The sequence below is a fragment of the Aedes albopictus genome, chromosome 1 (assembly GCF_035046485.1).
Source record: "Aedes albopictus strain Foshan chromosome 1, AalbF5, whole genome shotgun sequence".
NCBI lineage: Eukaryota > Metazoa > Arthropoda > Insecta > Diptera > Culicidae > Aedes > Aedes albopictus.
In genome coordinates, this window is record NC_085136.1 from 38,794,774 (window position 1) to 38,818,757 (window position 23,984).

The 23,984-nt window shown below is 45.8% G+C and overlaps 2 protein-coding genes across 2 annotated transcripts in view; both read right to left on the minus strand.

Moving 5' to 3' along the window:
- Positions 1–3,710: 3,710 nt before the first annotated feature.
- LOC134284816 (uncharacterized) lies at positions 3,711–5,472 on the minus strand. Its single transcript, XM_062844111.1, has 2 exons — positions 4,257–5,472; positions 3,711–4,193 (listed from the first exon to the last, which is right to left on the minus strand). The coding sequence occupies exons 1-2, from the start codon at positions 5,250–5,252 to the stop codon at positions 3,963–3,965; spliced, it is 1,227 nt and encodes a 408-aa protein (XP_062700095.1). The 5' UTR covers positions 5,253–5,472; the 3' UTR covers positions 3,711–3,962.
- A 3,502-nt stretch (positions 5,473–8,974) lies between these two features.
- LOC134288292 (uncharacterized) overlaps positions 8,975–23,984 on the minus strand; it is a 41,843-nt gene continuing 26,833 nt past the window's right edge. The window contains exon 2 of the mRNA XM_062852665.1: positions 8,975–9,426. Coding sequence (XP_062708649.1) covers positions 8,975–9,426 — 452 coding nt within the window. The remainder of the gene's footprint in view (positions 9,427–23,984) is intronic.

Consider the following 23,984-nt stretch of genomic DNA (forward strand, 5'->3'; position numbering starts at 1 on the left):
GATAAGCTACTCTAGGTATTCCACCACGAATTCTTCCAAGAATTATTCCCAGAATTTCACTAGGAATTCCTCCAGGAGTTCTTCCAGGAATTCCACAAATCTTCTCTTAGGTCGTCTCTATAGGAATTTTACTAAAAATTCCTCCAAGAAATCCACCAGAAATTCCTCTGGGAATACCGTCGAATTTCAGCAGGATTTTTTTTTCAGGAACTTCACAAGGAATTCCTCCCGGAGCTCCACGAGGTATTCCTCCAGGAATATCATAAGGAATTCCTGCAGGAGTTTCATGAAGAGTTCCATAAGAAATTCCTCCAAGAATTCCACTAGGAATTCCTCCAGAATTTCTATCAGGAATTTCCCCAAGAATTCCACTGGGAATTTCTACAGGAAATCTTCCATAATTTCGCAAAGAATTTCTTCTAGAATTCCATAAAGCATTTCTCCTACCCGTCAGTTACGGTGAGGCCATCGAACATCCGGAGTGGCGAAGTGCCATGGTGGACGAAATGGACTCCCACCGTCGCAATGGAACTTGGGCCCTAGTACAGCTGCCAAAAGGATGCAAGTTGGTGGGGTCCAAGTTGGTCTTTAAACTCAAGCGCAATGAAGCTGATGAGGTGGTAAAGCTCAGGGCGACAGTTGTGGCGCAAGGACACACGCAACAGTTCGGGATCGATTATGATCAGGTGTTCGCACCGGTTACTCGTCAGACAACGCTGCGGACATTCTTGACAGTAGCTGCGAATCGTGGACATGTGGTCCGCCATCTTGACGTTAAGACGGCGTACCTTAATGGGACATTAGATGAAGAGATTTTTATGCGCCAGCCGCCCGGATTTGCTGTACCAGGACAGGCGGAGCTTGTATGTCGACTTAAGCGGAGCATCTATAGATCTATAGGTTGCGCCAATCGGCGCGATGCTGGAAAGGAGGCTGAACGATGTACTGGTCAAGTTAGGATTCAAGGCGTCGTCAGCGAATCAGTGCCTGTATGTGAAGAAAGATGAGGAAGTTACGGTGTTGCTGCTAGTATACGTCGGCGACATGCTGCTTGCCTCGTCCGATGAAGCGGAAATGGAGCGGGTTTACCAAGGACTTGCCCAGGAGTTTGAAGTAACCAGTCTTGGCGAGATCCGACATTTCCTTGGACTGGAGGTGCGTCGCCAAGACGGAACGTATTTCGTTAGGCTGAAGCAGTATATTGAGAAGCTGTTGGACAAGCACGGAATGGATCAAGTCAAGACAGCAAAGTCATGGACCCGGGTTACTTGAAGTCTCAGAAAACAAGCAAGTTGCTCGAGGATTCAACGGTCTACAGAAGCTTGGTTGGCGGATTGTTATATCTGTCAGTCATTGCCCGACCGGACATAGTAGCTTCAATGGCGATTCTCGACCGCAAGTTCGCCGCACCGTCCGAAGCGGATTGGATCGCTGTTAAGCGCGTACTACGCTATCTCAAAGCTATGAAGGACACTTACATCAGTTTGGCGGAAATAGTAATCAACCGTTGATCGGGTATTCAGAGCCGGCGATCAACATCCGGTTCGGTATTCTACTTTGGAGAAGGAGTGAAGTCCTGGACGTGCGTAAGACTCTCGACAGTGGAGGCGGAGTATCTCGCACTCCACGATGCCTACCAAGAGACCATCTGGTTGCGGCAGCTTCTGCAGGATTTCGGGGAGATTCAGTACCAGCCAACGACCATGAATGTGGACAACCAGGGATGCCTGGCGTTCGTGAAAACTGAGAAGTCGAACCGTCGATCAAAACACATCAACACGAAAGAGAAATTCCACCAGGAATTTCTCAAGAATTTTCACCAGGATTTCCTCCTGAATTTCGCAAGGATTTTTTTTCTAAGACAGCACAAATAATTTTTCCAGGTTTTTTCACCAGGAATGTCTCCAAAAACTCCATCAAAAACTGCAATAATTACAGTAGGAATTCCTCCAGGAATTCCACCAGAAATTTCTCCGAGAATGTTTTCAGAAATTCCATTCCATTACTCAAAGAATTCCACCAAAAATTTCTACGGGAATGCCTTTGGGAATTCCACCAGTATTTATTCCAAGAATTTCAGCAGCAGTTTCTTCCGGAATTTTACCAGGAATTTCACCAAGAATTTCTCCAGGTATTTCACCAAGAATTTCTCCAGGAATTTTACCAGGACTTTTTCAAGTAATTCCTCCAAAAATTTTCCCAGATAATACTTCCAGGAATTTAATCAGGAGTTTGACTAGGAATTCTACCAGGAATTTCCCCAGGAATTCCACTGAGAATTCTTCCAGGAACTCCTCCATGAATTCCACCAGGAATTCCACCAGGAGCTCTTTCAGGAATTCCACAAGGAAATTCTCGTAGAATTCCTCAAGGAATTTCACCAGGATTTCCACTGAGAATTCTTCCAGGAATTCCTCCAGGAATTCCTCCATGAATTCCACCAGGAATTCCACCAGGTGCTGTTCCAGGAATTCCACAAGGAAATTCTCGTAGAATTCCTCAAGGAATTTCCACAGAAACTTCACCAGAAATTCCTCCATGAGTTCCATCAGCAGCAATTACAGCAAGAATTCGTCCAAGAATTTCACCAGGAGCACCACCTGGAATTTCACTAAGAATTCCTTCAGGAATATCTCCAAGAATTCCACCTGGAATCCTATCAGGAGTTCCTCCAGGAATTCCACAAGGAATTTCTCCAGGTGCTCCAGCAGGAATTTCTTCAGAATTTCCACCAGAAATCCCTCCATAATTTCCATCAGGAATTTCTCCAGAAATTTCACTGGGAATGCCTCCAGGAATTCCACAAGGAATTCCACCAGGAAATTCTCGTAGAATTCCTCAAGGAATTTCTTCAGGATTTCCACCAGGAATTTCTCCATGAATTTCACCAGGAATTCCTCCAGGAGTTCCTCCAGGAATTCCACAAACAATTTTTCCTGGAATTATAATAGGAACTTATCCAGAAATCATCAAGAATTGCAGCAATTACAGCACGAATTAGAGCAGGAATTCCAGTAATTTCACCAAAAAAAATACTCCAGGAATTCCACCAGTCATTACTCGCAGAATTGCACTTCGAATTCCTCCAGAGGAATTCCACGAGGAGTTCAACAACATATTTTCAATAAACACTTGGATTTTTTTTCTTGCATTACAATTCAAAAACAAGTAGCTAAGATTAGAATGATAATTAGTTTTGCTCAAGTAAATTTGGCATTCTGTAACATCTTTCCTAATGAATTTGTTCTGCGTTAGTGGAAACACCCCAATCATCCTGCGTGGCTTCAGGAAATCCTGCAGAGCATATTTCAGTAGGTCACTAAAAAAGGACAAATTTCCAATGGCACCACCCACGAAGCCCATCTGCCTTATGATGTGGTGTTATCTTTTTTTGTTGCCGAAACATATCCCGTATCAAATGTGCCTGTATCCTTGCAATGGGTTCATTAGTGCCGACTATGAAGAAAAGGGAACATCCTTGCCGGTTTGATATGAATCAATTTGCACCACCAACCAACCCGAGTGACCTTCGACTGTGTATCCAACTGCGTGTTTATTGCTGCTGACTCTGAGTTTTTTTAGGTGACCATGTTTGCCGACAAGCAGTTCATTTGCCGACAAAGAACTGTACTGAAGATTTATTTGATTAGAAAGCTGACATGTACATACTAAAAGAAGCAGAATAATAGACATGATAAATGGGCTATATTTAAAAAAAAAAACGCACATAAGTTGGCCCATTGGAAAGAACATCAACAGTAAGCTAATGGAAATTTCCTATTCGTTCAATTCTTTTTTGTATCTTTAAACATCTTCTGAATCTTAATCTTTTGAGATGCCAAAAAAGACGAAGAGGAGACTAAAACATGTGTTCTGAGGTTTCGACTAGCAACTGTAATCTAATTTCACTACAAATTGTTTGTATCCATCTACACTGTTTATCGATAGTTTTAACATTCCCTCTAGGTGAAATTCAGCAAGAATGTAACCAACGAATACGTAATGTTCAGCAACTTCCCAACAGCTTCAACGGTAATGTCAAAAACTCCCCCACAGTTGAACTTGGCGCTGAATCGGGTACCAATTTTCATAATCATCAGCTGCGTCCGGAGGCGAATGTACTCCGAGTGCCGGGTAGCATCGTGAGGGATCATCACAATCACGTCCATAATCTTCTCCTCGATGGTGTCATTCTGAAAGTGATAATGTTCAAAATAGAAAACGTCAAAGCTATATGTAGTTGAAAGTAATCTCACAATATTTCCGAACGATTCCACCAACCAGCACCAGAGGAAGCTTTCGATGAAAAACACCGTGATCCCCAACGTAAGAATGAAGCTTCCAATCGTCAGACCGTCCGTCGTGGGAATAAAAATAAGCGATCCGATGGTAATCAATCCTCCATAGTAGACCACCAGGAAATCATACCGCACCAACGACTGCAGTTGAATCAATTGATCTAGAATTTGATTTTGCTGTCTGAGGCACACCATGAGGGACTCCTGGAACTTTTCCAAGTTGGTATGTTCGAAATTGTCACAAAGAACACTAAATCTTTGTGACATAATCGTAAGTTCCGTTTTCAGTCCCATCAACAAACAGGATATCAGTATAGTAGAGCAGTAAGTTTTCCCGACCCAGATTGGGAACAGCGCGGAGTTGAGGACGATATGTACAATTCGAGCTTTCCAGCCACTTAGGTGTCTATGAAAAAACTGCGACTGTCCAAACAGCGGGTCATCCGGCCCAATCGTAATGGCAGCCAGAACAACAACCGTTCCGATCACCCAAATCAACGTCCCCGGCAAGGTCTGTATAATTTTAAAAAGCACCTTCCTGGCCTTCGAATCCTCTTCCGAATCTCCGGACGCGGCCTGTCTCCTATTCACAAACTTCTGCGTGGCCAAAATCTCCTTCATGTGGTGTTGTATGATATTGCTCTTACAAATTGCCGTACACATCATGAAAAACTCGACAAAGTTCCAGATGATGGGCACCAGGTGCTTCCACTCGACCAGCGCCTCGACGAAATGGATCAACGTCAGGAAGTAGTGGCAAACGGAAATCGCCTGATAGCAACCCCAAGCGATGCGTTCCCAAATGTTGGCCGGAGTGTAGCAAACTCCCGAAAGCGAGAGGAAAATGTTCACCAACCGGTAGAAGTCCTTGTCCGGTTCGTAGTGCCAGTAGGTGAGCTTCAGAACGCGGTACTGGATGCGCACTTGAGTGGCCGCTTGGCGAAAGCGATCCATTTTGGGCGAGGCGAGCAGTGGAAATGTTTCCTTGGGACAAGTTCAGGCGTCTACTCTGGAGACATCTCATTAGAAATGTAACAACGTTGTTGGATGGACTATAATTTAGATCAAACGGTTAGCATTGCATTGCTTCAGTGTACTAGCATAAATGGTTGGTTCAAAGTTGATTGCTATGTTTGGAAAAGATCAATCAAGGGCTGTGCAGAGGTTTACAGAGTGTGTGCCACGGTGTATTTGGTGATTTTCTTTGGAAAATTCTCCAAAATCTCCTGGCAAACCTACAGGTAAAATTTCTTGATAAATGCAATGAAAATAATACGGAAGGAAATCCTGAAGAAATTCCAGGAAAATTGCAAAAAATAAAGGAGGAATTCCTAGAAAATCCACTGAGAACTCCTGGAGAAATCCCTTGAATAACACTAAGAAATTCTCCATGATTTTTTCTAGGAATTTATCATCAAATTCCTCTAGGAATTTTGGTCGAAATCCAGGCAAAAATTCATGGAGAAATTACTGGTGAAATTCTTGGAGGAATTCATGGAGAGATTCCTGAACGGAATCCTGGCGAAATTCCCGAAAAAAATCCTGTAAGAAATGCGAAAATCAAGGATGAATTCCTAGGAGTTCACCCGGGAAGTCCACTAGGAATTTCACCTGGAATTCTACTAGCTATTCCACTGGAGAAAATTCTGGTGTAATTCCTGAACATAACAACACTGGAGGATTTCTTGGAAAAATTGGTGGTGGAATTCTTGCTAGGATTCCTGGAGGAATTCTTGGTGGAATTCCTTAAGGAGCTCCTGGTGGAATTCCTGGAGGAAATCTTGGTGAAATTCCTGGAGGAATTCCTGGTGGAATTCCTGGAGGATTTCCTGGTGAAATTCCTGGAAGAATTCCTGGAGGAATTCATGGTGAAATTCATGGAAGAGTTCCTGGAAGAATTCATGGTGAAATTCCTAGTGGAATTCCTGAAGGAGTTCCTGGAGGAACGCCCGAAGGAATTCCTGGTGAAATTCCTGGAGGAATTCCTGGTAAAATTCTTAGAGGAATTCCTGGTGCAATTCCTGGAGAAATTCCTGGTGGACTTCCTGGTGGTTTACGGGAGGAATTCCTGGTGAAATCCTGGAAGGAATTCCTGGTGGAATTCCTGGTGAAATTCGTGGAGGAATTTCTGATGGGTTTTTAGGAGGAATTCCTGGTGGAATTCTTAGTGGAGCTCCTGGAGGAATTCCTGGTGGATATCACAAATACATTTTCAATGGAATTCCTGGAGATTTTTATCGTGGATTTATTGAGTAATTCCAGGTGGAAATTCAGGTGGAACTTCTGAAGGAATTTCAGGAAGAACTTCGAGAGAAATTCCTGGAGGAATTCTAAAAATAATTCCTGGAGGAATTCCAAGAGGAATTCCTGAAGAAATTCCAAGAGGAATTCCTGAAGAAATTCCAAGAGGAATTCCTAAAGGAATTCTTAGAGGAATTCTAAGAGGAATTCTTAGAGGAATTCTAAGAGGAATTCCAAGGGGAATTCAAAGAGAAGGAATTCCTAATGGAGTTCCTGTAGAAAGTCCTGCACGAGTTCCAGGTAAAATTTCTAAACGAAGGTTCCTGATGGAATTTCTGTAATATCGCTGGTGGAATTCCTGTTGAAACTCCTGGAGGAATTCCTAGTAGAATTCCTGAAGGAATTCCTCTTGGAGAAATCCTGGTGAAATTCCTGTTGGAACTCCTGGAGAAATTCCTGGGAGAATTCTTGGAGGAATTCCTGGAGGAATTCGTGGTGAAATTTCTGTAGGAATACCTGATGCAGTTCATGGAGATATTGCTTACGGAATTCTTTGAGAGATTCCTGACGGAATTCATTCTAGGACTTCAGGAAGATTTTCTTTCAAGACTTCAGGAATAATACCAGGACGTATTCCAGGTAGAACTCCTTCATAAAGAATTTCTGAAGGAATTCCTAGTGGAACTCCAGGAGCAACTCTTAGTGGTTCCTGTCGGAACTCCTGGAGGAATTCCTGGAGGAGTTCTTGGAGGAATTCCTGGAGGAATTCCTGGAGGAGTTCCTGGAGGAATTCTTGGAGGAGTTCCTGGAGGAGTTCCTGGATGAATTCCTGGAGGGGTTCCTGGAGGAATTCCTGGAGGAGTTCCTGGAGGGATTCCTGGAGGAATTTTTGGAGCAATTCATGGAGAAATTCCTGGAGGGATTCCTGGAGGAGTTCCTGGAGGAATTCTTGGAGGAGTTCCTGGAGGAGTTCCTGGAGGAATTCCTGGAGGAATTCCAGGAGGAGTTCCTGAAGAAAATCTTGGAGGAGTTCCTGGAAGAGTTTCTGGATGATTTCCTGGAGGGGTTCCTGGAGGAATTTCTGGAGGAGTTCCTGGAAGGATTCCTGGAGGAATTCCTGGAGGAATTCCTGGAGGAATTCCTGGAGGAGTTCCTGGAGGAATTCTTGGAGGAGTTCCTGGAGGAGTTCCTGGAGGAGTTCCTGGATGAATTCCTGGAACGGTTCCTGGAGGAGTTCCTGGAGGGATTCCTGGAGGAATTTTTGGAGCAATTCTTGGAGAAATTCCTGGAGGGATTCCTGGAGAAATTTTTGGAGGAATTTCTGGAGGGGTTCCTGGAGGAATTCCTGGAGGGATTCCTGGAGGAATTCCTGGATGAATTCCTGGAGAGATTCCTGGAGGACTTCCTGGAGGACTTCCTGGAGGGATTACTGGAGGAATTTCTGGAGGAATTCCTGGAGAAATTCCTGAAGAGATTCCTGGAGGAATTCCTGGAGGGATTCCTGAAGGACTTCCTGGAGGACTTCCTGGAGGAATTTCTGGAGGAATTCCTGGAGGGATTCCTGGAGAAATTCCTGGAGGGATTCCTGGAGGGATTCCTGGAGGAATTCCTGGAGGGATTCCTGAAAGAATTCCTGGAGGGGTTCCTGGAGAAATTCCTGGAGGGATTTTTTGTGGAGTTCCTGGAGGTATTTCTAGTGGAATTCCTTGTGGAATTCCTGGAAGAATTCCTGGAGGAATTCCCGGAAGAATTCCTATTGGAATTCCTGAAAGAATTGCCAGTGAAATTGCAGGTGGAATTCCTGTTGAAATTCCTGGAAGAATTCCTGGAGGAATTCCTGGAAGAATTCCTAGTGGGATTCCTAGAGGAATTTGAAGTGGAACTCCTGGAGTGATTTCTAGTGGAATTCCTGGAGAAACTTCTAATGGAATTCCTCGAGGAATTCCTAGTGGAATTCCTAGAGAAATTTCTAGTGGAATTGCTGGAGGAACTCCTAGTGGAATTCCCGGAGGAATCCCTAGTGGAATTCCTGGAGGAATTCCTAGTGGAATTCCTGGAGGAATTCCTGGAAAAATTCCTGGAGGAATTCCCGGAAGAATTCCTAGTGGAATTCCTGGAGGAATTCCCAGTGGAATTGCTGGTGGAATTCCTGTTGAAATTCCTGGAAGAATTCCTGGAGGTATAATAATTGGGTTGCATTGGCTTTTCTCGGTGACAGGTAATATTAAAACAGCGTTTTATACGTTACGCGTTTCGGCCTACTATTCTTTAGCCTTCCTCAGACGCCTACAATACATTTATTAGACAATTACAATTTTCGTCAAATTCTTACAAAAAGGGGGGACACTTATAACATGCTGAATGCGACCTTACAGCTTGGTCTGTCACTATTAACTAATTTTATCTTACTATACTACCAGGGCCAGGGGAACATCCTACTCAGCATGCACTTCGTTCGTTTCGTTATCGGTACTGTTCGTGTTTTGCGCCGTTCGTGTCTGCGTTCGTGTTCGTGGTTCCTCACGAAGCCGAGCCAATAGTCCGTTGTACGTGGAGTTAAAATTGCTGCATTCTCGTTGGAGGTTCACTGTTTGCTGATCGCCTTGCTTTTTTATGTGAAATACCTCCGCGATCATCCTTACCTCCGGGTGTTCGATGCGCTCCAGTACTGTCGTTTTCTCGAAGTTGAACACGTGGCCCTCTTCGATGGTGTGTACCGCCAAACCCGATTTTGGATTTCGGTTCCTGCAGTCGTTGCGGTGTTCCGCACGGACTATTGGCTCCGCTTCGTGAGGAACCACGAACACGAACGCAGACACGAACGGCGCAAAACACGAACAGTACCGATAACGAAACGAACGAAGTGCATGCTGAGTAGGATGTTCCCCTGCTAGTATAGTAAGATAAAATTAGTTAATAGTGACAGACCAAGCTGTAAGGTCGCATTCAGCATGTTGTAAGTGTCCCCCCTTTTTGTAAGAATTTCACGAAAATTGTAATTGTCTAATAAATGTATTGTAGGCGTCTGAGGAAGGCTGAAGAATAGTAGGCCGAAACGCGTAACGTATAAAACGCTGTTTTAATATTACCTGTCACCGAGAAAAGCCAATGGAATTCCTGAAGGAGTTTCTAGTGGAATTCCTGGAAGAATTCCTAGAGGAATTCCTGGAGAAATTCCTAGTGGAATTCCTGGAGGAATTCCTAGTGGAATTCCTGGAGGAATTCCTAGTGGAATTCCTGGAGGAATTCCTAGTGGAATTCCTGGAGGAATTCCTAGTGGAATTCCTGGAGGAATTCCTAGTGGAATTCCTGGAGGAATTCCTAGTGGAATTCCTGGAGGAATTCCTAGTGGAATTCCTGGAGGAATTCCTAGTGGAATTCCTGGAGGAATTCCTAGTGGAATTCCTGGAGGAATTCCTAGTGGAATTCCTGGAGGAATTCCTAGTGGAATTCCTGGAGGAATTCCTAGTGGAATTCCTGGAGGAATTCCTAGTGGAATTCCTGGAGGAATTCCTAGTGGAATTCCTGGAGGAATTCCTAGTGGAATTCCTGGAGGAATTCCTAGTGGAATTCCTGGAGGAATTCCTAGTGGAATTCCTGGAGGAGTTCCTTGTGGAATTCCTTGAGGAATTCCTAGTGGAATTCCTAGAGGAATTCCTAGTGGAATTCCTGGAGGAATTCCTAGTGGAATTCCTGGAGGAATTCCTAGTGGAATTCCTGGAGGAATTCCTAGTGGAATTCCTGGAGGAATTCCTAGTGGAATTCCTGGAGGGATTCCTAGTGGAATTCCTGGAGTTATTCCTAGTGGAATTCCTGGAGGAATTCCTAGTGGAATTCCTGGAGGAATTCCTAGTAGAATTCCTGGAGGAATTTCTAGTGGAATTCCTGGAGGAATTCCTAGTGAAATTCCTGGAGGAATTCCTAGTGGAATTCCTGGAAGAATTCCTAGTGGAATTCCTGGAGGAGTTCCTAGTGGAATTCCTGGAGGAGTTCCTAGAGGAATTCCTGGAGGTATTCCTAGTGGAATTCCTGGAGGAATTTCTGGAGGAATTTCTTTAGGAATTCCTGGAGGAATTCCTGGAGGAATTCCTGGAAGAATTCCTGGAGGAATTCCTGGAAAAATTACTGGAGGTATTCCTGGAAGAATTACTGGAGGAATTCCTGGAGGAATTACTGAAGGAATTCCTAGAAGAATTCCTGGAGGGATTCCTGAAGGAATTCCTGGAGGGATTTCTAGTGGAATTCCTGGAGGTATTTCTAGTGGAATTCCTGGAGAAACTTCTAATGGAATTCCTGGAGGAATTCCTATTGGAATTCCTGGAGGAATTCCAATAGAATTCCTGGAGGAGTTTCTAGTGGAATTCCTGGAGGAGTTTCTAGTGGAATTCCTGGAGGAGTTTCTAGTGGAATTCCTGGAGGAATTTTCAGTGGAAATCCTGGAGGAATTCCTAGTGGAATTCCTAGAGGAATTCCTAGTGGAATTCTTGGAGGAATTCCTAGTGGAATTCCTGGAGGAATTCCTAGTGCAATTCCTGGGGAAATTCCTTGTGGAATTCCTGGAGGAATTCCTAGTGGAATTCCTGGAGGAATTCCTAGTGGAATTCCTGGAGGAATTCCTAGTGGAATTCCTGGAGAAATTCCTATTGGAATTCCTGGAGGAGTTCCTAGTGGAATTCCTGGAGGAGTTCCTAGAGGAATTCCTGGAGGAATTCCTAGTGGAATTCCTGGAGGAATTACTAGAGGAATTCCTGGAGGAATTACTAGTGAAATTCCTGGAGGAATTCCTAGTGGAATTCCTGGAGGAATTCCTGGAGGAAATCCTGGAGGAATTTCTGGAGGAATTTCTTTAGGAATTCCTGGAGGAATTCCTGGAGGAATTCCTGGAAGAATTCCTGGAGGAATTCCTGGAAAAATTACTGGAGGTATTCCTGGAAAAATTACTGGAGGAATTCCTGGAGGAATTACTGAAGGAATTCCTAGAAGAATTCCTGGAGGGATTCCTGAAGGAATTCCTGGAGGGATTTCTGGAGAAATTCCTGGAGGGATTCCTGGAGGAATTCCTGGAGGGATTCCTGGAGGGATTCCTGGAATAATTCCTGGAGGGATTCCTGGAGGAATTCCTGGAGGGATTTCTAGTGGAATTCCTGGAGGTATTTCTAGTGGAATTCCTGGAGAAACTTCTAATGGAATTCCTGGAGGAATTCCTATTGGAATTCCTGGAGGAATTCCTATAGAATTCCTGGAGGAGTTTCTATTGGAATTCCTGGAGGAGTTTCTAGTGGAATTCCTGGAGGAGTTTCTAGTGGAATTCCTGGAGGAGTTTCTAGTGGAATTCCTGGAGGAATTCTTAGTGGAATTCCTGGAGGAATTCCTAGTGGAATTCCTAGAGGAATTCCTAGTGGAATTCTTGGAGGAATTCCTAGTGGAATTCCTGGAGGAATTTTTAGTGGAATTCCTGGAGGAATTCCTATTGGAATTCCTGGAGGAATTCCTATTGGAATTCCTGGAGGAATTCCTAGTGGAATTCCTGGAGGAATTCCTTGTGGAATTCCTGGGGGAATTCCTAGTGGAATTCCTGGAGGAATTCCTAGTTGAATTCCTGAAGGAATTGCTGGAGGAATTCCTAAATGAATTGCTGGAAGAATTTCTGTTAGAATTCCTGGAGAAATTCATGGAGGAATTTCTGGAGGAATTGCTAACGAAATTCCTGGGAATTCCTAGTAGAAATCCTGGAGGAATTCGTGGAGGAAGTCCTGGTGAAATTCGCCAAATCCTTAACGAAGATTCCTGATGGAATTCCTGGTGGTATTGCTGGTGGAATTCCTGGATGAATTCCGGAAGGAATTCCTGGACGAATTTCAGGTGGAATTCCTTAACAAAGAATTTCTGAAGGGATTACCCGAGCAGAGTAAAAAAGCTCAATAATAGCATATTTTGATACGGAGATCAAAAAGTGATATTTGTTTGTTTGAGATAAGAGGTAAAAGTACTGAAAATATTATCTCAATATTACTCCTGGAACATCATCATCATAGCACATTTAGCTCTTGGTAAGATCTAACCAATAGCAGTGAGCTATTTGATTGATATTCTATTATCAAATTTTGCTATTGGTTAGATGGTTCAAGAACAAATTTTTGCTATTATTTTTAGTACTTTTACCTCTTATCTCAAACAAACCAATAACAGATTTTGATCGTAAGTAATTGACCTCTGGCCGGGTACTGGTGGAATTCCAGGTGGAGCTCCTAGTTAAATTTCTGGATGAATTCCTGGTGGATTTTCCAGAGAAATTCCTGGTGGAATTCCTGAAGAAAACCCAGGTGGAACTCCTGGAGCAATTCCTGGTAGAATTCCTGGAGGAGTTTCTCTTGGAGAATCCTCTTGGAGAATTCCAAGAGAAATTCCTGGAAGAATTGCTGGAAGAATTCCTGGAAGGATTACTAGTGGAATTCCTGAAGGAATTCCTAATGGAATTCCTGGAGGAATTTCTATTGAAGTTCCTGGAGGGATAAAGTTTTGGAGAAATTCCTGCACGAATTCCAAGTGGAATTCCTTTACGAAGATTCCTGTTGGAATTCCTGGATGAATTTCTACACGAATCCCAAGTGGGATTCCTTAACAAAGAATTTCTGAACGAATTCCTGTTGGAATTCCTGGTGTAACTCCTAGTGGAGTTTCTGGATGAATTTCTGAATGAATTTCTGGATGAATTCCTGTAAGGATTCCCAGAGAAATTCCTGGTGGAATTCCTGGAGGAAATTCAGGTGGAATTCCTATTGGAACTCCTGTACGAATTCCTGGTGGATTCCCTGGAGGAATTCCAAGAGCAGTTCCTGGAGAAATTCTAAGAGGAATTCTTGGAGGAATTGCTGGAGGAGCTCCTGGTGGAATTCCTGGCGAAATTCCTGGGCGAATTCCCGAAGCATTGGTGGAGTTCTTTACGAAGAATTTATGAAGGAATTCCTGGTGGGATTCCAAGTAGAATTCCTGGTGGGATTCCAAGTGGAATTTATGTTGGAACTCCTGGAGGATTCCAAGTGGAATTCATGTTGGAACTCCTGAAGGAATTCCTGGTGGAATCCCTGGAGGAATACCTGGAGGGATTCCTAGTGGAATTCTTGGAGGAATTCCTAGTGGAATTCCTGGAGGAATTCCTAGTGGAATTCCTGGATGAATTCCTAGTGGAATTCCTAGAGGAATACCTAGTGGAATTTCTGGAGGGATACCTAGTGGAATTCATGGAGGAATTCCTGGAGGAATGGTGAAAATCCTGGTGAAATTCCTGGTGGAATTCCTGGTAAAATTCCTTGTGTAATGCCCGGATTAATTCCTCGATAAATTCCTGGTGGAATTCCTGCAGGAACTCTTGGTGGAATTCTTGGAGTATTCAATGGTTGTTTTTGGAGGAATTCGTGGTGGATTCTTCGAGGAACTCCTGGTAAAAATTGCTAATGGTATCTCTGGAGAAATTTTTTATGAAATACCTGGGAAACTAATGGAAAACCGGCTGATTATGCTTCGGCGAATTCTCAGCTGACATTTCTTGAAGAATTTCTGGTCCAATTTCTGTAAAAATACAGATATATTTTTTGGTAGAAATCTTGTGGAATTATTGGTGGAATTCCAAAGTGAATTTCGGCTGATGTTTCTGAAAAAAAAATCCATGGAAGAGCTCCTGGTGCAGTTGCCACTTGAAATTTTCGTTAAATGCTTGAAGGAAATTCCGGTAACTTGCTCCAAGGTACTTCTAGAGGCATTGCTGGTACAATATTCCGAGCAATAATTGGCGAAACTGTTAAAAAAATCCTGGTATAATGTATTCCGAAACGCGTGGATTCTCAGGTGGAATTTTGGCAGGAGTTTCCGACTGATTTCTTGGTGAAATCTTTGGTCAAATAAAAGTATCAGCTCCTTGCGTACTTCGTGGAGAAATTCTTGGAAAAATTCAAGTTAGGATTTCATGAAGAAACCCTTAAAAAATAAATTTTCGAGGAATCCCTAGGAATCTTGGAGGAATTAAAGGAACAAGTAATCTGCAAAGCGAGTTTGGTTGAGTGTCGCATGTAGGGTAATCTGCAAACCCCCAGGTAGACTGTTGAGAGGCATCAATTATGAAAAAGTATATTCAAGGGTTTACATTAAATTTTGTTTATCTACAATGTAGCAAAATGTCATAATATTTGGTGCCATCCTGTGAATCATCATCTATTCTAAATCATTGTTAATTGATCTTAAGAAATACTTGTGGCGAAAAACTACTCAAAGAAATTACATATAAGGCATTAGGTATTCTGTTTGGGTGCTTGGGAGAAAGCTAGACATGCCTAAGAAGCAATTTTCTGACAAATCCTGCTATCCAGTACTTGGACTTATCAGTCTTTATGACGTGCACGGCACCTTTTTCGCGCTTTGCATCTGTACTTCTATGTTTCTTTGTAACAGTTCCTTTTGGCATATGATAATGAAGGATGAATTCTGATATTCTGCGGAAAGAAATCCAATGTACATTCCATTTTTATAATCTACTAATCTACGTGTTCCGCAGTTATTATCTGAGAATTTTCTCTGTTAATGATCATTTTGAATGTGTGCATCGTGTGGCAGGTACGAAGATACTCTATGCCAAGTTCCATCACCTACAAAAAGTTCCTTGACCGACCGAGAATCGAACCCGTCACCTTCACCGTGGTGCGGAATACCCGTGCACTTACCATATCGGCTATATTGGAACTTGTTTTGTCCAGCTAACACAAAGTCTTATATGATGGTGAATAGGATGCAAAAGTGGAGGCCATATACGTATATGCTTTCATTTAACCGCGTGAAAAGTGTGCGTATATCGCCTCCACTTTTGCATCCTATTCAACATCATATGCCATCGTGCGTTGACTGGGCGAGGCGTTGTTCGTTAAAGCGCCACACTAGCCTGTGGTAGTCGTAGGTTCGAATCCCATCAAAACAAAAAGATTTTATTTAAGCTAATTAACCCTTTAATTCATGACACAAACTTTGCTTTCAATCAAGCCTTTACGTCCATCTAGGTTCTTTCAACCGGAAATATAGCATCGTTAGAAAATACGCTTCAAAAAACGATCCCGAATGATGACCCAAACAATCCCGATAAACCCCAATCAACGAGCACAATCCATCAGTTAAACATCAAATTGAAGCCCTTTATGTCTAATCATATTGTCCGAAGTAGTCCTTTCCAAAACTCAATCAACGTGCTTTATTATTACAACAGCACCGCCTTGGTTAGTTAGTTCTTCTATTTAATTTCAACCGTGTCGTACCTAAGATACTCCAACTACGCTGCGCTGCTGATGCCACGATGAAGAGACGATACCGATAATTAGATATAGCTGACCACCACTTGGATGTGGTTCATTGGAGTCGGTGTCATTCGACCATTAGAGAAAGAACCTTCTTAGCTAGAAGACGGAAGGTATGCGCGATTTATGGGACGACTCTACGACGATTCAAGAAGGCATCGGTAGTAATTAATTCTCGTGGCGGGAATTTAGGATGAAATTATCTCCACTTTAATGGCGATTGCTTCACGTGGGAGGGGGAAGGAGTGGACAACAAGCAAAAGGAAGGGACAAGTGTAATAAATCGGGAATTGATTCAATTGCTCTCGGTAGCAGTAAGACGGTGTGGTGGCGACAGTCGCATAAGGCGCTGCAGGAGAGAACCATTAAAATAAACTATTTATTCATTAGAGAAGATGTTTGCGCACCGATGATGGTGGAAGAGCAACGCAAGGGAAGGGATGCGATCTGTGGGACAGTGTGGACCGTAATGTGAAGATAGGTTATGAATCTTCAATAACTATTTTGAATTCTTGAAGATGCTGAAGTTACCAATCAAGTTTTCACAAAATAAAATCTGTTCTAGACCACAAATGTTATTTTTACCTAATGTTTTTGTGATACTTCTATAATTTGAAATATCAAAAATTAGTTACATCATCATAGGAGTGAAATTTCAAATTCACTTCAAAACATGTATTTAGTTTGATAATGATTCTTGAGAACTGAATTCCGAAATTTAGTATAAAGGGTCCTATAGAAATGACCCACATCACCCCACTTGACGGTAGTGTACTTACCGGTTCTTGATGCGCGGTTCTATCGAGTGTTTGTGTTTCGATTGACCAACGCCGACACACCGAGCCGACATCATCACCGTCGCGCCGTCCGTGTGGGGACAGATTGATGCACTGTTTCTCCCCATTTTCGATCTGTTTGGATGGCTTTATTGTGTTTTCGGAGAATGGGGTCGCCTCCGCTCGAGCGGTCATATTGACGGAGAATATCTTCTTATTATATCGAGCGAGCAGCGGTGAAGTGCTTTCGTGTCATTATTTCCCGATAATTGTGTCGGTGGCGATACGGTTTTTACGGCTTTTGTGAGATGTTTGATTGAGGAAGCGGACCAGTTTTATGCGTTCCCAAGGCTTATGGGAAATGGGCGGATTGCTATCAGATGGATTAAGCCAATAAAGTGATGAGATAATGTGGAACTGAAGCGTATGAGAAAGGTGAACCTCGCTTCTATGCCCAATGATTTCTTGGAATATGTATGAATTCTCGAAAACGATTTGAGATGCATGCTGCTGAGAAGCATACTTAAAATGGTCAAATCTCTTAGAATTTGTGGCAATACATTAATTCTCTACATCAAATAATCCAACTAACTTCCTTGATGGACTGAAGTAAGGCTATTGAAATGTGGAAGCAGTACTTCGATGTACACATGAATGTTACAAGTATTACTGCTAGCCGAAAAAGAAATTCCTGGAGGAGTCTGCGGAAGGAATTCTGTAGGAATCCCCGAAAAAAATACTGGAGCAATCCGTGGAGGATCCTCCGGGACATTTCCTTGAGGAATCGCAGGAGAAATCCGTGGAGCTATTCCTGAATGAATCCCCAAGAGAATTTTCCGGAAGAGTTCCTGAAGGAATCCTCGGAATAATTCCCTGACTAATTCCTGGAAGAATCCCCGGAAGAATCCTTGGACGAATCCACGAGGAAATTCCTGGAGGAACTCCTGAAGAAACCAACGGAAAAATTTCTGGAGGAATTCCCGGTGGAATTCGAGGAGGCATCCCCGGTGGAATTCCTGGAGGAATTCCTGGAGGAATTGCTGGAAGAATTCCTGGAGGATTTCCTGGAGGAATTCTTGGAGGAATTCCTGGAGGAATTTCTGGAGGAAATCCTGAAGAAATTCTCGGAGCGATTTCTGGAGGTATCCCCGAAGGAATTTCTGGAGAAATTTCTTTAGGAATGCCCGGAGGAAGATTTGGGGGACTTCTCGGAGAATTTTCTTAAAGAATTCCTGGAGAAATTGTTGAAGGAATCCATGGAGAAATTCCTCGAGGAATCTGCGGTGGAATTTCTGGAGGAATCTCCGAAACAACTTCTGTAGGAATCCCACTAGGAATACCTGAACGAATCCTCGGAGGAATTCCTGGAGGAATCCCCTCAGGATTACCTGGAGGAATCTCCGGAGGAATTCCTGGAGGAATCTCCGGAGGAATTGCTTTGGGTATCTCAGGAGGAATCCCCGGGGGAATTCCTGGAGGAATCCCCGGGGGAATTCCTGGAGGAATCCCCGGGGGAATTCCTGGAGGAATCCCCGGGGGAATTCCTGGAGGAATCCCCGGGGGAATTCCTGGAGGAATCCCCGGGGGAATTCCTGGAGGAATCCCCGGGGGAATTCCTGGAGGAATCCCCGGGGGAATTCCTGGAGGAATCCCCGGGGGAATTCCTGGAGGAATCCCCGGGGGAATTCCTGGAGGAATCCCCGGGGGAATTCCTGGAGGAATCCCCGGGGGAATTCCTGGAGGAATCCCCGGGGGAATTCCTGGAGGAATCCCCGGGGGAATTCCTGGAGGAATCCCCGGGGGAATTCCTGGAGGAATCCCCGGGGGAATTCCTGGAGGAATCCCCGGGGGAATTCCTGGAGGAATCCCCGGGGGAATTCCTGGAGGAATCCCCGGGGGAATTCCTGGAGGAATCCCCGGGGGAATTCCTGGAGGAATCTCCAGAGAAATTCCTGGAGGAATCTCCGGAGAAATTCCTGGAGGAATCTCCGGAGGAATTCCTGGAGGAATCTCCGGAGGAATTCCTGGAGGAATCTCCGGAGGAATTCCTGGAGGAATCTCCGGAGGAATTCCTGGAGGAATCTCCGGAGGAATTCCTGGAGGAATCTCCGGAGGAATTCCTGGAGGAATCTCCGGAGGAATTCCTGGAGGAATCTCCGGAGGAATTCCTGGAGGAATCTCCGGAGGAATTCCTGGAGGAATCTCCGGAGGAATTCCTGGAGGAATCTCCGGAGGAATTCCTGGAGGAATCTCCGCAGGAATTCCTGGAGGAATCTCCGGAGGAATTCCTGGAGGAATCTCCGGAGGAATTCCTGGAGGAATCTCCGGAGGAATTCCTGGAGGAATCTCCGGAGGAATTCCTGGAGGAATCTCCGGAGGAATTCCTGGAGGAATCTCCGGAGAAATTCCTGGAGGAATCTCCGGAGGAATTCCTGGAGGAATCTCCGGAGGAATTCCTGGAGGAATCTCCGGAGGAATTCCTGGAGGAATCTCCGGAGGAATTCCTGGAGGAATCTCCGGAGGAATTCCTGGAGGAATCTCCGGAGGAATTCCTGGAGAAATCTCCGGAGGAATTCCTGGAGGAATCTCCGGAGGAATTCCTGGAGGAATCTCCGGAGGAATTCCTGGAGGAATCTCCGGAAGAATTCCTGGAGGAATCTCCGGAGGAATTCCTGGAGGAATCTCCAGAGGAATTCCTAGAGGAATCTCCGGAGGAATTCCTAGAAGAATCTCCGGAGGAATTCTCAGAGGAATATGCGGAGGACTTCTCAGAGGAATCTGAGGAAATTCCTGGAGGAATCTCCGGAGGAATTCCTGGAGGAATCTCCGGAGGAATTCCTGGAGGAATCTCCGGAGGAATTCCTGGAGGAATCTCCGGAGGAATTCCTGGAGGAATCTCCGGAGGAATTCCTGGAGGAATCTCCGCAGGAATTCCTGGAGGAATCTCCGCAGGAATTCCTGGAGGAATCTCCGCAGGAATTCCTGGAGGAATCTCCGGAGGAATTCCTGGAGGAATCTCCGGAGGAATTCCTGGAGGAATCTCCGGAGGAATTCCTGGAGGAATCTCCGGAGGAATTTCTGGAGGAATCTCCGGAGGAATTCCTGGAGCAATCTCCGGAGGAATTCCTGGAGCAATCTCCGGAGGAATTCCTGGAGGAATCTCCGGAGGAATTCCTGGAGGAATCTCAGCTAGAATTCCTGGAGGAATCTTCGTAGGAATTCTTGGATGATTTTCCGGAGGAATTCCTGGAGGAATCTCAGGAGAAATTCCTGAAGGAATCTCCGGAGGAATTCCTGGAGGAATCTCCGGAGGAATTCCTGGAGGAATCTCCGGAGGAATTCCTGGAGGAATCTCCGGAGGAATTCCTGGAGGAATCTCCGCAAGAATTCCTGGAGGAATCTTCGTAGGAATTCTTGGATGATTCTCCGGAGGAATTCCTGGAGGAATCTCAGGAGAAATTTCTGAAGGAATCTCCGGAGGAATTCCTGGAAGAATCTCCGGAGGAATTCCTGGAGGAATCTCCGAAGGAATTCCTGGAGGAATCTCCGGGGGAATTCCTGGAGGAATCTCCGGGGGAATTCCTGGAGGAATCTCCGGAGGAATTCCTGGAGGAATCTCCGGAGGAATTCCTGGAGGAATCTCCGGAGGAATTCCTGGAGGAATCTCCGGAGGAATTCCTGGAGGAATCTCCGGAGGAATTCCTGGAGGAATCTCCGGAGGAATTCCTGGAGGAATCTCCGGAGGAATTCCTGGAGGAATCTCCGGAGGAATTCCTGGAGGAATCTCCGGAGGAATTCCTGGAGGAATCTCCGGAGGAATTCCTGGAGGAATCTCCGGAGGAATTCCTGGAGGAATCTCCGGAGGAATTCCTGGAGGAATCTCCGGAGGAATTCCTGGAGGAATCTCCGGAGGAATTCCTGGAGGAATCTCCGGAGGAATTCCTGGAGGAATCTCCGGAGGAATTCCTGGAGGAATCTCCGGAGGAATTCCTGGAGGAATCTCCGGAGGAATTCCTGGAGGAATCTCCGGAGGAATTCCTGGAGGAATCTCCGGAGGAATTCCTGGAGGAATCTCCGGAGGAATTCCTGGAGGAATCTCCGGAGGAATTCCTGGAGGAATCTCCGGAGGAATTCCTGGAGGAATCTCCGGAGGAATTCCTGGAGGAATCTCCGGAGGAATTCCTGGAGGAATCTCCGGAGGAATTCCTGGAGGAATCTCCGGAGGAATTCCTGGAGGAATCTCCGGAGGAATTCCTGGAGGAATCTCCGGAGGAATTCCTGGAGGAATCTCCGGAGGAATTCCTGGAGGAATCTCCGGAGGAATTCCTGGAGGAATCTCCGGAGGAATTCCTGGAGGAATCTCCGGAGGAATTCCTGGAGGAATCTCCGGAGGAATTCCTGGAGGAATCTCCGGAGGAATTCCTGGAGGAATCTCCGGAGGAATTCCTGGAGGAATCTCCGGAGGAATTCCTGGAGGAATCTCCGGAGGAATTCCTGGAGGAATCTCCGGAGGAATTCCTGGAGGAATCTCCGGAGGAATTCCTGGAGGAATCTCCGGAGGAATTCCTGGAGGAATCTCCGGAGGAATTCCTGGAGGAATCTCCGGAGGAATTCCTGGAGGAATCTCCGGAGGAATTCCTGGAGGAATCTCCGGAGGAATTCCTGGAGGAATCTCCGGAGGAATTCCTGGAGGAATCTCCGGAGGAATTCCTGGAGGAATCTCCGGAGGAATTCCTGGAGGAATCTCCGGAGGAATTCCTGGAGGAATCTCCGGAGGAATTCCTGGAGGAATCTCCGGAGGAATTCCTGGAGGAATCTCCGGAGGAATTCCTGGAGGAATCTCCGGAGGAATTCCTGGAGGAATCTCCGGAGGAATTCCTGGAGGAATCTCCGGAGGAATCTCCGGAGGAATTCCTGGAGGAATCTCCGGAGGAATTCCTGGAGGAATCTCCGGAGGAATTCCTGGAGGAATCTCCGGAGGAATTCCTGGAGGAATCTCCGGAGGAATTCCTGGAGGAATCTCCGGAGGAATTCCTGGAGGAATCTCCGGAGGAATTCCTGGAGGAATCTCCGGAGGAATTCCTGGAGGAATCTCCGGAGGAATTCCTGGAGGAATCTCCGGAGGAATTCCTGGAGGAATCTCCGGAGGAATTCCTGGAGGAATCTCCGGAGGAATTCCTGGAGGAATCTCCGGAGGAATTCCTGGAGGAATCTCCGGAGGAATTCCTGGAGGAATCTCCGGAGGAATCTCCGGAGGAATTCCTGGAGGAATCTCCGGAGGAATTCCTGGAGGAATCTCCGGAGGAATTCCTGGAGGAATCTCCGGAGGAATTCCTGGAGGAATCTCCGGAGGAATTCCTGGAGGAATCTCCGGAGGAATTCCTGGAGGAATCTCCGGAGGAATTCCTGGAGGAATCTCCGGAGGAATTCCTGGAGGAATCTCCGGAGGAATTCCTGGAGGAATCTCCGGAGGAATTCCTGGAGGAATCTCCGGAGGAATTCCTGGAGGAATCTCCGGAGGAATTCCTGGAGGAATCTCCGGAGGAATTCCTGGAGGAATCTCCGGAGGAATTCCTGGAGGAATCTCCGGAGGAATTCCTGGAGGAATCTCCGGAGGAATTCCTGGAGGAATCTCCGGAGGCATTCCTGGAGAAATCTCCGGAGGAATTCCTGGAGGAATCTCCGGAGGAATTCCTGGAGGAATCTCCGGAGGAATTCCTGGAGGAATCTCCGGAGGAATTCCTGGAGGAATCTCCAGAGGAATTCCTAGAGGAATCTCCGGAGGAATTCCTAGAAGAATCTCCGGAGGAATTCTCAGAGGAATATGCGGAGGACTTCTCAGAGGAATCTGAGGAAATTCCTGGAGGAATCTCCGGAGGAATTCCTGGAGGAATCTCCGGAGGAATTCCTGGAGGAATCTCCGGAGGAATTCCTGGAGGAATCTCCGGAGGAATTCCTGGAGGAATCTCCGGAGGAATTCCTGGAGGAATCTCCGGAGGAATTCCTGGAGGAATCTCCGCAGGAATTCCTGGAGGAATCTCCGGAGGAATTCCTGGAGGAATCTCCGGAGGAATTCCTGGAGGAATCTCCGGAGGAATTCCTGGAGGAATCTCCGGAGGAATTCCTGGAGGAATCTCCGGAGGAATTCCTGGAGGAATCTCCGGAGGAATTCCTGGAGGAATCTCCGGAGAAATTCCTGGAGGAATCTCCGGAGGAATTCCTGGAGGAATCTCCGGAGGAATTCCTGGAGGAATCTCCGGAGGAATTCCTGGAGGAATCTCCGGAGGAATTCCTGGAGGAATCTCCGCAGGAATTCCTGGAGGAATCTCCGGAGGAATTCCTGGAGGAATCTCCGGAGGAATTCCTGGAGGAATCTCCGGAGGAATTCCTGGAGGAATCTCCGGAGGAATTCCTGGAGGAATCTCCGGAGGAATTCCTGGAGGAATCTCCGGAGGAATTCCTGGAGGAATCTCCGGAGGAATTCCTGGAGGAATCTCCGGAGGAATTCCTGGAGGAATCTCCGCAGGAATTCCTGGAGGAATCTCCGGAGGAATTCCTGGAGGAATCTCCGGAGGAATTCCTGGAGGAATCTCCGGAGAAATTCCTGGAGGAATCTCCGGAGGAATTCCTGGAGGAATCTCCGGAGGAATTCCTGGAGGAATCGCCGGAGGAATTCCTGGAGGAATCTCCGGAGGAATTCCTGGAGGAATCTCCGGAGGAATTCCTGGAGGAATCTCCGGAGGAATTCCTGGAGGAATCTCCGGAGAAATTCCTGGAGGAATCTCCGGAGGAATTCCTGGAGGAATCTCCGGAGGAATTCCTGGAGGAATCTCCGGAGGAATTCCTGGAGGAATCTCCAGAGGAATTCCTAGAGGAATCTCCGGAGGAATTCCTAGAAGAATCTCCGGAGGAATTCTCAGAGGAATATGCGGAGGACTTCTCAGAGGAATCTGAGGAAATTCCTGGAGGAATCTCCGGAGGAATTCCTGGAGGAATCTCCGGAGGAATTCCTGGAGGAATCTCCGGAGGAATTCCTGGAGGAATCTCCGGAGGAATTCCTGGAGGAATCTCCGGAGGAATTCCTGGAGGAATCTCCGCAGGAATTCCTGGAGGAATCTCCGGAGGAATTCCTGGAGGAATCTCCGGAGGAATTCCTGGAGGAATCTCCGGAGGAATTCCTGGAGGAATCTCCGGAGGAATTCCTGGAGGAATCTCCGGAGGAATTCCTGGAGGAATCTCCGGAGGAATTCCTGGAGGAATCTCCGGAGGAATTCCTGGAGGAATCTCCGGAGGAATTCCTGGAGGAATCTCCGGAGGAATTCCTGGAGGAATCT

Coding starts and splice junctions, on each gene's coding strand:
- LOC134284816 (XM_062844111.1), bottom strand. CDS start 5,252: ATGGATCGCTTTCGCCAAGCGGCCACTCAAGTGCGCATCCAGTACCGC. Junction 4,194..4,256: donor TGGAATCGTTCGGAAATATT/GTGAGATTACTT, acceptor TATCACTTTCAG/AATGACACCATCGAGGAGAA.